The 14,984-nt window shown below is 44.9% G+C and overlaps 1 protein-coding gene across 1 annotated transcript in view; it reads right to left on the bottom strand.

The window, feature by feature from the left end:
- IPO7 (importin 7) overlaps window positions 1–7,586 on the bottom strand; it is a 39,843-nt gene extending 32,257 nt beyond the window's left edge. The window contains exon 1 of the mRNA XM_084773406.1: window positions 7,334–7,586. Coding sequence (XP_084629532.1) covers window positions 7,334–7,417 — 84 coding nt within the window. The 5' untranslated portion in view covers window positions 7,418–7,586. The remainder of the gene's footprint in view (window positions 1–7,333) is intronic.
- Between the last annotated feature and the right edge of the window lie 7,398 nt (window positions 7,587–14,984).

Genomic DNA, 14,984 nt, shown 5'->3' with positions numbered 1-14,984 from the left:
GCAGTGGAGGTTTGAAACAGGGTTTCTCTGTGTAACATCCCTGGCTGTCCTGGAACTCCGTCTGTAAACTATAATGGCCTCAAACTCAGAGATCCGCCTGCCTCTGCCTTCCCACCCCCCACCCCCACCCTTTTTTTCCCCCCAGTTTTTCAAGACAGGGTTTCTCTGTGTAGCCTTGGGTGTCCTAGACTCGCTTTGTAGACTAGGCTGGCCCCAAACTCGCTGAGATCCACTTACTTCCATCTCTTAAGTATTAAAAGGCGTGCACCACCACACCCAGCCATAAAAACAATTTAAAAAGATAATTGGAAGCCTGGCACAGTGGCACATTGCTATAATTCCAGCTCTCAAAGAGGCAGAGGCAGGCAGATTGCTGTGAGTTCGGGGCTAGCCTGCAGAATGAGTCCAGACAACCAAGGCTACACAGAGAAATCAAGTGGGGGGGGGGGGAGCATGACTGGATCTGAAGAGATGGCTCAGGCTACTCTTCCAAAGAACCTGGGATTATTACCACCTAAATGGAGCCTCACAATCACCTGTTACTCCAATCCGGGGGATCTAACGCTCACTCTGGCCTCCGCAAACACCAGAAAAGCAAAGGAGTAGACATACATACATGCCAGCAAAACAATCATGCACATAAAATATTTGTAATTGATGTATTAAAAAAAATGAGCTGGGCATAGTGACACACACCTCTATTCCCAGCACTTGAGAGGCAGAGGCAGGTGGATTGCTGTGGATTCGAGGGCAGCCTGGTCTATAAAGAGAGTCCACGACTCCCAGAACTACACAGAGAAACCCTGTCTCAAAAAACCATAAATAACTATGAACCATAATAATGTTATGGTATTAAGTCACCACAGTAGTAGGGTTAAGAGCAGGATGAGCATTTCCACTGTACCCATCTTGCTTTCGTCAAATAGCAGTAAGATGTACATGCTTTCCAACTAGAACAGTTAGTTGACTTTAGGAAGTACTTAAGAGACCAAAAGCCCACTTTAAAAGCATCATTAAGGTGCCACTGATCAAAGTATCCACCCACTACAACTGACAGCACTCAAGAGCACTCAGGAGGCAGAGGCAGGATCGCTGTGAGTTCCGGGCCAGCCTGGTCAACAAAACAAGTCCAGGCCACCAAAGCCACACAGAGAAACCCTGTCTTGCAAAAACAAAACAAACAAAAATCTCCAAACAAACAAAAACATATCATAATAAGAATTAAGACTTATTAATGAGGGGCTGGAGAGATAGCTCAGAGGTTAAAAGGACTGCCTGCTCTTCCAAAGATCCCGAGTTCAATTTCCAGCAACCACATGGTGGCTCACAACCATCTATAATGAGATTTGGTGCCCTCTTCTGGTGTGCAGGTGTACATGTGGGCAGAACACTGTGTACATGATAAGTAAATAAATAAATCTTAAAAAATACCGATTAATGAGAGAAACCCTGTCTCAAAAAACAAAACAAAACAAAAATCAGGCTTCCTTCTCCAGGGTGTAACCCAATAAATGGATGGACTAGGAACTAGATAACCCAGAACCAAAACCACAAACATTGCATGTTCTCTTTATCTGAGGATCCTAGCTCCAAATCTTCAAATGTGAGTACATGTCCTGGAGTAACTGTAGAAAGCGGGGTGATAAGAAGGGACATCACTATGGGGAGGATGTGATATAATAATAGTATGCAAACGATCTGACCTGGGAAATGGGAAAAAGGGGCCTCTAATTAGGGGATGGTGAGGAAGATAAAGTGAGGAAGAGAGTAAAAACAACAGTAAAGATGTTTTAAAAAAAGACACAAGGAATCACAAAGCTAACCACCCTAAAAAAGGACTCAATAGCAGGGTGTGGTAGCTCACACCTTTAATTCCAGCACAATTGCAAGGCAGAGGTAAGCGGGATCTCTTGAGTTCGAGGCCAGCCTGGGCTACAAAGAGAGTTCCAGGACAGCCAAGGCTACATGGAGAAACCTTGTCTCGGAAAAAACAAACAAACAAACAAAAAGAACCTATAATACACAGAAGTAGTCTGTACATAAATATACATATATAGTTTATCTGGGCTCCCTCCAACAGCCAAAGACCATTCAACAAAAAACCAACACCAAAGCTGGGCTTGGTGGTACAAGCCTTTATTCTCAGCACTCTGGGGAGGCAGCGCTCGGGACCCCTGAAACCTGAAAGGGTTTCTCTGTGTAGCCTTGTAGTTTCTCTCCTGTCCTGAAAGGAACTCTGTAAACCAGGCTAACCTGAAAGGTCCCCCTTCCTTTGCCTCCCTAGTGGGGGACTTAGGCCTCTTGAGTTGTTGGTCAGAGTTAGACTCTGGGAGAAGAGACTTCCAGAACATTACACATGCTATTGCTATTGCCCTTGGTTGTCCACAAAAGGTGGTGATTAGTCCCTGTTGGTCCTCCCTGAGAACCGGCTTTCATGGTACACAAGACACCATGCAAGCTACCAAAGGAGAGAAGCAACCCACAGTCCTACCCAGCTAGACTGCCTATGACCTACTGCAATGATGAGCAGGGCACAATAGCCTCAAGGGTGCAATAATGGCACATATACCTTGGTGGTACCCAGGAGCTCTCTAATTGGAAATAAGATCTTCTCTACTGGGCTGGAGAGATGGCTCAGAGGTTAAAAGCACTGGTTGCTCTTCCAGAGGTCCTGAGTTCAATTCCCAGCAACCACATGGTGGCTCACAACCATTTCTAATGGGATATGTTCTCTCTTAGGATGGCATGTTCTTAGGAGACAGAACATTCATCCACATAAAATACATCAATAAACAAAATTTTTTTAAAAACCTCTACAAGAAGCAATCTATGCTCGGTACTGAAAACCTAACCATCTTTTCCAGGGAAGATCACACCAATTGGTTATCCACTAAGAAATGGTCAGCCCTGAAAACATACATACACCGGGCTGTACACGCCTTTAATCCCAGCACTCGGAGGCAGAGGCAAGTGGATCTCTGTGAGTTTGAGGCCAGTCCGGTCTACAGAGCAAGTCCAGGACAGTCAAGGCTACACATAGAAGCCCTGCCTCAAAAAAAGAAAAGAAGAGAAAGAAGAAGAAGAAGAAGAAGAAGAAGAAGAAGAAGAAGAAGAAGAAGAAGAAGAAGAAGAAGAAGTAGAAGTAGTAGTCATAAGCCAGGCACAGTGGTACACACTTTTTTTATTGTTTTTTTGAGACAGGGTTTCTCTGTGTAGCCTTGGCTGTCCTGGACTCCCTTTGTAGACCAGGCTGGCCTTGAACTCACAACAATCTGCCTGCCTCTGCCTCCCGAGTGCTGGGATTAAAGGTGTGCGCCACCACACTCAGCATTTGCAGTTCAAATAACTTCCAGGGCTTATTGATGCCACTTCCCTAGGTTTTTACATACACCACTCCCTTAAACCACACAACACAATTGCAGGTACTATTTCATTACACACACAGCGAAGCCTGCCCTAAGATTCCACAGCCTGGGATTCAACTAAATATATAGACTCTTTATCATCTTTTCCCTCCTTTGGTTTTCAAGACAGGGGGTCTCTGTGTAGACTTGGTTGTCATGGAGTCACATTGTAGACCACGCTGGCCTTGAACTTGCAGCAATCCCTAGTGCTATGATAAAATGCTTGCATCAACACCCAGCTCTTAAACAGTATATAAAACAGCTGTTTACAGAGCATTTACAACGCACTAGACTTTAAAGATTCAAAGTACAGAGGTCTCATGCCATAACTCAGCAGCACACAGGCTAATATGTAAATATTAGCCATTTTACATAAGAGACTTGACCATTGTTGATATCCTTAGGAAGATATATTGTTGCTTAGAGAAGACTATAAAGATTTTTGTTTTGTTTTGTTTTTTGAGACAGGGTTTCTCTGTGTACCCTTGGCTGTCCTGGACTAACTTTGTAGACCAGGCTGGCCTTGAACTGACAGATTGGCCTGCCTCTGCCTCCAAAGTGCTGGGATTAAAGGTGTGCCACCACTGCCCAGCTCCCCCAGAATTTTTAGTCTAATGTCACTTTTAAATTTAGTCATATGTAGCCAGCGGTGGTGACACACATCTTTAATCTCAGCACTCAGGAGGCAGAGGAAGGCTGATAGCTGTGAGTTCAAGGCCAGCCTGGTCTACCAAATGAGTCCAGGACAGCCAACGCTACACAGAGAAACCATCTCAAGGGAAAAAAAATGCTGTAAACATCTACAGGTTTTGGCTAATGACTGCCTCACTAACTGAAGGGACTCATTCAAATGTCAAAAACCTTTTAATACTGATGAGCAATGTTTGATGCTTTAATGAATGGAAGATAAATTGTGCACTTTACCATATCAAAAACAAAAGCCTCTCAAAACTAAAATGTTCTTTTCTCATTCTTCAAGACTTACCTGGATTGTTTCCTAAGTCCGAGTAAATATTCTAAAAGTTACCTTAGGAAAATTACTTGAGAATCTAAATACAGTAATTGAAAAACATATAATAGAGAGCTTAAAACACACGCACGCGCGCACACACATACCTGCCAAATAATACATTTCCTTTGGCAGAAAAAAAATCAGTGTTCACTGTTCCATTGCATTTCAGAACAGATCAATGACTGAGTAAAAAGGCTTTGAATACTGTTTTGATTATTTGTTTATCTTTTAAAACATAACTTGTGAAATACTTTCTCTAAGTTTTTATTATGCTAGTGCACATAAGTAGACATGCAAAACTGGATGTGCTGGTGTATGGACTAACTAGGAAGGATGAGGCAGAAAAGTTACCAAGGGAAGCCTGACAGTGGCATTAGTCTTTAACCCCAGCACCTGGGAGGCAGAGGCAGGTGAATTCCCGAGTTCGAGCCCAGCCTAGTCTACAAAGTGAGTCCAGAACGGTCAAGGCTACACAGAGAAACCCTGTTTCAAAAAACCAAAGTCTCACGTATTCATGATGGAAATATCTAACAAAACTTTGTTCTGGGCGTGGTGGTACACGCCTTTAATCCCAGCACTTGGGAGGCAGAGGCAGGTGAATTCCCGAGTTCGAGGCCAGCCTAGTCTACAAAGTAAGTCCAGGACGGTCAAGGCTACACAGAGAAAACCAAAGTCTCATGTATTCATGATGGAAATATCTAACAAAACTTTGTTCTGGGCATGGTGGTACATGCCTTTAATCCCAGCACTTGGGAGGCAGAGGCAGGCTGTGAGTTTCAAGGCCAGCCTGGTATGGTCTACACAGAGAAATCCAGTCTCAAAACCAAAAACTTTCAGGTTTTCTAGGCTTATTTTATTTTAGAGAAACAAGGCTGAGGCCCAGGATGGCCTCAAACTCCTAAGCAATCCTCCTGCCTCATCCTTCTAAGTGCGGAGATTCAAGGTGTGATCCACCACACAAGGCTTGGTTTTCTAGCCTTATTAAATTACATGATTGAAAGCCGGGCGTGGTGGCCCACGCCTGTAATCCCAGCACTCGGGAGGCAGAGGCAGGCGGATCGCTGTGAGTTCGAGGCCAGCCTGGTCTACAAGTGAGTCCGGGACAGCCAAGGCTAACACAGAGAGATCTTGTCTCGAAAAAAACCAAAAACAAAAAAACAAACAAAAAATCCCAACATTACATGATTGAAGGGACAGTCTGCTTCACCTTCCCATTTTATATCCCAATAGAAGGTCTTACTTACCAAAGAGACTTTGAGTCTAAAATTTTGAGCATACTATGCTCCTTAGCATGATGGCTTCATTTACACATGAAATACTTACCTTTTCATTCTGAAACAATTCAAGTTTACCTGAGCTGTAGGTGATCTTGTGAACTGTACATTCCTTGAGGGCAGGGATATCTAGTACAGCACAATAAACTTCAGCTGCTCAATTAGTAGTCTCCCTAATGTTTCCTTTAAGCAAATGCGTTAAAATTTCTTTTAAACAGGGCTGGAGAGATGACTCAGTAGTTAAGAGCATTAGCTGCTCTTCTAGAGGACCCAAGTTCAATTCCCAGCACGCACATGACAGCTCACAACTGTCTGTATCTCAAATTCCAATGCATCGGACTCCCTCACACAGACATATATGTAGGCCAAACAACAAAGGTACATAAAAATAAATAAATTTTTTTCTTTATACAGGTTCCATATTAATATATTAGCAGATATTAATATTAGATATGAATATATGTGCATCTAATATATTTGTGGTTTTATATTATATAACATTAATGTATTAACATATTATATAAAATATATGCTATATAATATTAGCACACATAGCGTGCATATATACATTTATATGTATATATTAAATTTCACCAATACTGAGACTCAGTATACCAAGACAGTTGTTCGAAAGTTACAGAGCCCTTCTTATGAACCTCCTAAATTCTTACTAATAAGTAAAACTGCAGTGTTCGGAAACAAAAAATGATGAAATCAGTACAGTGGACAATCCATGCAACGCTACTGTTTTCCAAACTACTGTCCTCAAAACGAATGGGAGGGAGAGAAACCAACTCTTCACAAACGTAGCCTATGAAACATCTGCAGGCTGACTTTACATTATCTCATTTGACCATCACAGCAACCCTGTGGCCTAATTTTGTGAATGAGTAAAAACTCAAGATCAGGAGAGGTTAAGAGACTTGCCCAAGGTCACTCCAGAATCAGTGAGGCAGCTATACCTAGAAGGTCGCACACTTCATCTGACCCTTTCCACTACACCACCCCGCCTCCCAGCTGTGGCACTGTGACAGTAGGAGAGCCGGGATCGCACTGGGTAACCTATACTACCCCTGCCCTACCAAGGAGGTGCAGACTTACACCTGAAATCTGTCCCTAGCAGCTCGCCGGCGGCGAGAAGAAAGTTGTACCCGACAGGCAGGTCACGGATCGGCCCGGAGCAGAGCTGAGACAGGGTTGACAGGCGCAGCCCTCAATGGACCAGCCAGCCTTCCCAGGAGCCCCGGCCGAGCCGGCGCCGGCAAGACCGGTCTGGTACACGTCTCGACATCCTCCTAGTGAGTTTCGCCCCCCTCCCGGGAGCAGGGACAGGCTAGGAGTGCGCCAGAAGGCGGCGGGCCACCCGATCCGGCCATGTGTCCAGACCGTCACGCCCGCCTAGCCCGGCCGGCTCTTCACACCCAGACTGCAGCCAGAGGCCCACTCGGGAAGCCGACCGAGAGGCGGCCTGGGCGCCGCGGCCCCACGGCGAGGCGCCCGAGCCTGGCACGGCGGGCAGCTCTCCAACCCACCCCTCCAAATGGTCCCGTAGGTGACGCCGTCCGCGCCCCCGGCCAGGCCCGGAAGAAGGTTCGGCCTGCCGGTCCACCAGCCCACAGCAGCCGCTAGCCGGTCGTCCTTACTTCATTGAGCTGGCGCTCCGCGGCCTCGCGCAAGGCTGGGTCCATGGTGCCCCGTAGGGCCTCGATGATGGTGTTGGGATCCATCGCCGCGCGGTCGGTCAAATCCGGGACACCGGTGCTACTGAGCCAGAAATAGCGCCACTCACTGCGCACATGGACCGGCCGCGCTCCGCAGCGGCAACCGGCGCGAAAGGAAAGAGAAGCGCCAAGGCCCCGGATAGAACCTTCTCGCCTCGGCGTGGAGGCGGGAGATGCTCCGGCTACTTCCTGTCAGAGCACCCGCGGAGCACCTTGGGAGATGTAGTCCGCAAACGCAGGCACGGCTCACGTTGCTGGCTCCGGAAAATCGTCCAGCTGTTGAAAGAGAAAACATTCAAATGCCATGGAAAGAAAAGTAAAACAATTACAATGACTTATATTATATCCTAAGAGGATTCCAAGCAATATGTGAGGCAATTCGTTGTTACTAACTGTATAATTAAAAGAAATTTGTTTTGTTTTTTGAGACAGGCATGCTAAGTATAAGTAGCCAAAGATGACCTGAACTTGCTGCAATGCCACCGTCTCAACCTCTCAAGTGGAACTTTATGAAAATAATTTAAGATATAATTCTAAATGCCATAAAAACTGTTCCACTCTGACTCACCAATCTCATTTGTCAGATTTTATCCTAAGAAAACCTGTGATAACAAAGGATTGAATGTGGTTTGTGTGTGAAATACATCAATTTAAATATCTGTAACCTACAATATACGGGTTGTCTTAATGATAATATAAGACAAGCTGGCGATGGTGGCGCATACCTTTAATGCCAGCACTTAGGCAGCAGAGGCAGGCAGATCTCTCTGTGAGTTCCAGGCCAGCCTGGTCTACAGAGAGAGTTCCAGGACAGCCGTAGCTACACAGAGAAACCCTGTCTCAAAAAACAAAACAACAACAAAATAAGAATAAGAATGGCCTGGCGTGGTAGCACATGCTGTCTCCATGCAGGGGAATCTGCATTCTGCATTGTCTACATTGCCATCTTTCTGCAGCTCTTCTGTGAGTCCTGCCTTTCATTTGGAAATCTCTCTCTCTCTCTCTCTCTCTCTCTCTTAAAAGATTTATTTATTTATTATTATGTATGCAATGCTCTGCCCGCGTGCCAGAAGAGGACACCAGATTGCATTATAGATGGTTGTGAGCCACCATGTGTTTGCTGGGAATTGAACCCAGGACCTCTGGAAGAACAGACAGTGCTTCCTAACCTCTGAGCCACCTCTCCAGCCCTGGAAGCTTCTCTTATTCAGATCTGATCTTTAGTCCTTTTGATGTGGCCCCTAGCCTTTCTTTCACCTATGGAAATATGGGCAAAACCTCTTTCCCAAGGGAACGTATTTCCTGAGTTCCATTCTGGTGTTAAAACATCTTTCAAGTGTACAGGTTGGCCAGGCGGTGGTGGTGCCCCTGTAATCCCAGCACTCAGGAGGCAGAGGCAGGCGGATCTCTATGAGTTCCAGGCCAGCCTGGTCTACAAAGGGAGTCCAGGACAGCCATGGCTATTACACAGAGACACCCTGTCTCTAAAAACAATATATATATATATATATATATATATATATATATATATATATATATATATATATATATATATATTGACCCAGTTCAGTAAGTCTTTTCACTATCCAGCATCTTTCATCTTATCTTATTCTCCCTTGGTGGATGCTTGGTTTTGGTTTGGTTTGGTCTTTTGCTTTTTTTGAGACAGGGTTTCTCTGTGTGATAGTCCTGGCTGCCCTGGACTCACTTTGTAGACCAGGCTGGCCTCGAACTCACAGAGAGGATGCTTGTTTTCTAAACTTTTTTATTTGGGGTATTGATACTTCTACTCCCTTCTACCAACCCCTTAACCCTGGGTAAGAGAAAGAATATTAGTGGGGAGAGAGGGCACAGCCCCCTTTATTTCTCCCTGCTGTTTCAGGTCAGTTGGGTTCTTTGGGGGCAATAACAATCTTCATCAACAGGAAACACAGCATGTAGTCTCCTCTGAGCCGCTGCATTGAGACGTTCTCTCCATCCACCATACCAGTCTCTGGTCGCTCCAAAGTGCTACACACCACATGCCAACACCATTACCAGCTGACAAACACCAGGCCTTGCACGCATGAGATAGTTATCAGCTATGGACAAACTAAAATCCCACACTTGGGATTAAAACAAAAACATATGTACAGAATATAACTGAGTTTTAAAAGAAACCAAAACTTCCATTACACCCCTTTCTGTTTATCAAGGTGCAATTAGATCTTTTTTGTTGTTGTTGTTGTTGTTGTTGTTATTTGAGACAGGGTCTCTCTGTGTAGCCTTGGCTGTCCTGGACTCACTTTGTAGACCATGCTGGCCTCGAACTCAGTGATCTGCCTGCCTCTGCCTCCCAAGTGCTGGGATTAAAGGTGTGTGCCACCAAGCCCGGCGCAATTAGATCTTTATGAATCCACACATGCAGGTGGTGGTGACACATGTCTTTAATCCTAGCAATTGGGGAGGCAAAGGCAGGTGGATCTCTGTGAATTCAAGGCCAGCCTAGTCTACAGAGTGAGTTCCAGGACACCCAGAGCTGTTACACAGAGAAACCCTGTCTTGAAAAACAAAAATATTAAAAATAAATAAACGAATGAATCCACACATAAACTAGACACTGAGGCACTCTCATTCCCTGCTCAGTTATATACCAGTGAGCTGGGCTCCACCCCAGCGAGCCAGACTTTTTTTTACCCATTATCAGTGGGCTGTTTACCTTGATCCTTAATTTCCTTAGGTACCATAGGTTCACAATTAAGCCTTTTTCTGTTCCCTTAGCTCCTCTGTCTCTTGTCTTTCAAGCTTTTAGCATCATAGCTAATTTTTCTTGTTGTCTAGTTATTTTTCAACCTTGTTTTAGAGGAAAAATATAAAGATCATAATGGAGAGTAGACAGCGGTTTACTCCAATGGTCATAATTGCAATGAGCACTGTAGTGGCTTTTTCTTTTCTTTTTTCTTTGTTTGTTTGTTTGTTTGTTTTTCGAGACAGTTTCTCTATGTAGTCTTGGCTGTCCTAGACTTGCTTTGTGGACCAAGTTGGCCTCGAACTCACAGCAATCCACCTGCTTCTGCCTCCCCAATTGCTGGGATTAAAGACATGCACCACCATGCCCGACCCTTGTAGGTAGTGGCTTTTTCAAGTAACATTTCTATCTCCTCAACCCCTACCCTTGTCCTCAGGGGATCCGAAGTAAAATATCCAATTTTTAATGTAGAGAAAGTCTGTCTACATACTTAAATTTTTTCTTTTGGGGTGACTTACTGTGATTCCCTGTCACTGAGGCTCCTGCGTCATTCCTGCTCTCGGCTTCAGGGTCCTGCCGTTCTGAGGTCTCTCAAGTCTTTCTGGGCATCCAGCCGAACTGAACTCGTAGAACTGAATCTTCCTCTGGAGATGATCCTCGGTGAATGTCTCCTCTGGGACTCACTTTGTAGACAAGGCTGGCCTTGAACTCACAGTGATCCACCTGCCTCTGCCTCCCAAGTGCTGGGATTAAAGGTGTGTGCCTCCACGCCCGGCTTCAATTCTGAGATTATTGATTTTGCCCACTTTGCAGCTTTCTTGTTCTATGTAGTATTTTGGGGCTTTGTTGTTGTTGTTTGTTTTGTTTTGTTCTATTCTGTTTTGGTTTGGTTTGGGGGTTTTTTGTTTGTTTGTTTGGGTTTTGTTTTTTGTTTTTTGTTTTTGAGACATGGTTTCTCTGTATAGTCTTGGCTGTCCTGGACTCGCTTTGTAGACCAGGCTGGCCTCAAACTCACAGAGATCTGCCTGCCTCTGCCTCCTGAGTGGGTAGACCCACTTCTAATCCAGATCTTTGGAGTTGGAAGATCCTCTGGTTTTGTTGGAGTGATGTTTTTTTGTGCACTGTGGAAACCTTCTCAGATGCTTGTTTCTGTACCCAGAGAGTTGAGTACAGGCTGGACTTTGGTGTTGTTATTCTTTGGCTGCATCATATTTTGTAAACATGCCCTTCCCTCACCTCCTGATTGGCTAAATAAAGACCTAACTAGCCAATAGCTGAGGCAAGAGAGGGATGCTTGGAAGGAAGCTCAGGTGCAGAGTTGCTGCTATTTAGCTGAGAATCTGGCCAGCTATAGTGCCATAAGCTTATAATAAATATGAATATAAAAGTTCTCTATGTCATTATTCCAGACCCTGTTGGTCTCAAAGAAAATCTCATTTTAGTTTGTTTTTTTACTTTTGGTATGGTTTGGTTTCGCTGGGGTTTGGTTTCTTTGAGCTTTTCCCTGTGTAACAGTCCCAGCTGTCCTGGATCTATCTTTGACTACCTGGCTGCCTGCCTCTGCCTCCCAAGTGCTGGGATTCAGGGCATGTGCCCCCATGACTGAGAGAGAAGATCCATCTTTAATCTAGGCCTTTTGAGGTAAATAGACCCATCTTTATCTGGGCCACACATCTGCTGGCAGGCCATATAAAGGGCCTGGAGGAAGTGAGCTAGCTTTTTCTTTGTGTGGTTGGGCTTGCTAGTAAGTTCATTCCTTCACTGGCACTGGAGCCTACGTCTTTGGGATTTCAGAATGTACTGAAGACCAGCTGAGACACCCAGCCTCATGGAATAAACAACTACTGGCTTCTTGAACTTTCCATTGGGAGACAACCATTGTTGAACTAGCTGGACCACAGCCTGTAAGCCATTTGAATAAATCTCTTCCTCCTCTCCCCGTCTCTAAGAGAGAGAGAGACAGAGAGATTGAGATTCATTCCATAAGTTCTGTTTTTCGGCAGAACCCTGACTAATACACTTGCCTTGTACTCAAGCTTTGTTTAACCTGCATGCAAAAGAACAATGTAACAAGCAACCTTACAAGTCTTGGCTTTCCCATGTAGTCAACTTTTCCAAGCTAAGCTAATAAATAAGTAGCTGCCATCTTCAGTTATGGGTTCTTCTGTGCCCCTGACCTAGTTAATGCATATGTACCGTTTGCTGAAAGCAGCAAATACAGAAGCTGAAAGGAACCCTCTAAAATCAAGCATAAAGGCTGAAAGCAACTACTTATGGGTATTGGTTAAAAACAACAATGTTCATTACCTGATCAGCTGGGATTAGTTGGAGCCAGTGACTTAGTCCCTTGTAAAGCTCTGTTAAAGGGCTGGAGAGATGGCTCAGAGGTTAAGAGCACTGTCTGTTCTTCCAAAGGTCCTGAGTTCAATTCCCAGCAACCGCATGGTGGCTCACAACCGTCTACAATGAGATCTGGTGCGTTCTTGTGGCAGGCAGGCTCACGTGTGAGCAGAATATGTATAAGATAAAAAATAAATAAATATTTTTAAAAAGCTTTCTTAAAATTCTCTGTGAGTATTCCATCCCTTCCCCCACGCCCTCCTTTCTAGGCTGTACAATAAATACAGCCACACTACTCACAGACAGAGACTCGAAGTACACACACTGGACAGACACAGAGACAGGGACAGAACCATTCATAACACAACCTTCAGGCAAGCGCAGACTGAGACTCACACACAGACAGACAGAGGATAAAAGACAACGTTACATGAAGCAGAACTTCTAGCTGGAACTCAGCCTTGGTTAAATGACTTCAAGGTGAAGTGCTCTTATGCCTTAAAGTGACACCAGTCTATTATTAGTAACTTGGGGTTAATCACTAATGCGTTGTATGATCCTTGAGGCCAAGGATAACTTTGAACTTCTGATCCTACTGCCTCCATTTCCCAAGTTCTGGAATTACAGGCATGTGCCACCATATGGTGCCAAGCATTGAACCAGGGTTTTGTGCATGCTATCTAGGCACGCTACCAGCTGGGCCACATGCCCAGCCTCTTCCTCCCTCCTCCACACAAAAATGTTAAACATTACGCAAAAATAATATTAGGAAAACCATATCTAGCAATGGGGGGGGCGGGTATGTTTAACAAAATGCACGTTAGGAAGAGAAAACAGCTACAAACACACAGATTTTGTTTTGTTTGGTTAGTTTTTTGTTTGTTTGTTTTTTGTTTTGTTTTGTTTTAAGATAGTGTCTCTCTCTCTCTCTCTCTCTCTCTCTCTCTCTCTCTCTTTTTTTTTCCCCCGAGACAAGGTTTCTCTTTGTTAGCCTTGGCTGTCCTGGACTCGCTTTGTAGACCAGGCTGGCCTTGAACTCACAGCTATCTGCTTGCCTCTGCCTCCCAAGTGCTAGGATTAAAGGCGTGCGCCACCACGTCCAGCTTGAATTCATCACCCTTCTAACTCTCCCTTTCAAGTGCTGGGATGACAGGCATACACCAGTTATTATCATTTCTTGAAAAATGTATTTTGGAACCAGGCAGTGGTGGCGCACACCTTTAATCTCAGCACTTGGGAGGCAGAGGCAGGTGGATCTCTGTGAGTTCGAGGCCAGCCTGGACTACAGAGCGAGTTCCAGGACAGCCAGAGCTATCCCTGTCTTGAAAGAAAAAAATTATTTTGGCTGGGCATGGTGATATCATTGCTAAAGATGAGTGTCATAGGAAGTGTTTGCCTATGTGATTTTATGTGCATCACGTCTGCACAAGAACCTTCAGAGGCCAGAAGATGACATTAGATCTGCTGAAACTTGAGTTACAGACAGTGTGAGTCACCATGCGGATGCTAGGAACTGAACTGAACCCACATCCACTGCAAGAGAAGACAGTGCTGTTAATTCTTGAGCCATCTATCCAGTCTCCTCCAGGCCTGAAGTATTTCCTAGCCCAGTCATAAACAGGTGTGACGTCCTCCTTACCATAGAACGGGTATTGCCAGACTCATTTCTCGGTGTGCTTCCAATACCATTTGATGTAAGGTTTCCTTCAACAGAAATGGAAACAAAGTCGCAGAAAGTAAAAGTGATGACCAGCCATGGTGGCACACACCTTTAGCCCAAGCACTCAAGAGGCAGAGGCAATTGGATCTCAACACTTGGGAGGCAGAGACAGGAGGATCTCTGAGTTCAAGGCCAGCCTGGTGTACAGAGTGAGTTCCAGGACAGCTAGGACCACACAGAGAAACCCTGTCTCGAACCCCCCCACCTCCCCCACCCCCCCCAAAGATGCAGATGGGGGACAAAAGTAAAGGACAATCTGGGGGTGACCAAGGAATAGAGAGGAGATGGGCTCGGGGCTCAGCCCAGTTTGGATAATCGAGTGCTAGATCTTGTGAGGCCTCTTTAGGAATTATTGGAAATGCATTCAAGATTTTCTATTTAAGGGAACATGTGAAAAACATGTATCTGTCTACTCTGTTATACTGAATAAAGGCTTGCCTCACTGGCCTTAAACCTGACTGAATGCCTCTGAACTACTACATGCTAAAATCCTCAACAGGTGGCCACAGGAATGCAGAGAGATGCGTAATTCATGCACCTTGAAGCAGGAGGAGAGAGATAAACACAGGTGTGAAGTGGGATGCTGCTAAGTTTCACCTGCAGGAGGAAGGTAGGTGGTTGGTTGTTGGCTTTTTTTTTTTAACATCTATTTTATTTAGGTTCGCATGTCTACAGAATTCTAACACCATCCCTTCCAACACCAGGTAGGAGAGAAAGAAGGCTAGTGGGCAGAGGGCGGGTTGAGAACTTTTTAGACTACGCCTGCTGGTTAGGAGCATTGAGTT

Source organism: Acomys minous (assembly GCF_964271855.1).
Source record: "Acomys minous genome assembly, chromosome: 2".
Classification (NCBI taxonomy): Eukaryota; Metazoa; Chordata; class Mammalia; order Rodentia; family Muridae; genus Acomys; species Acomys minous.
Note: the sequence above shows the minus strand (reverse complement) of the source record. Positions and strands in the feature narration are given on the sequence as shown.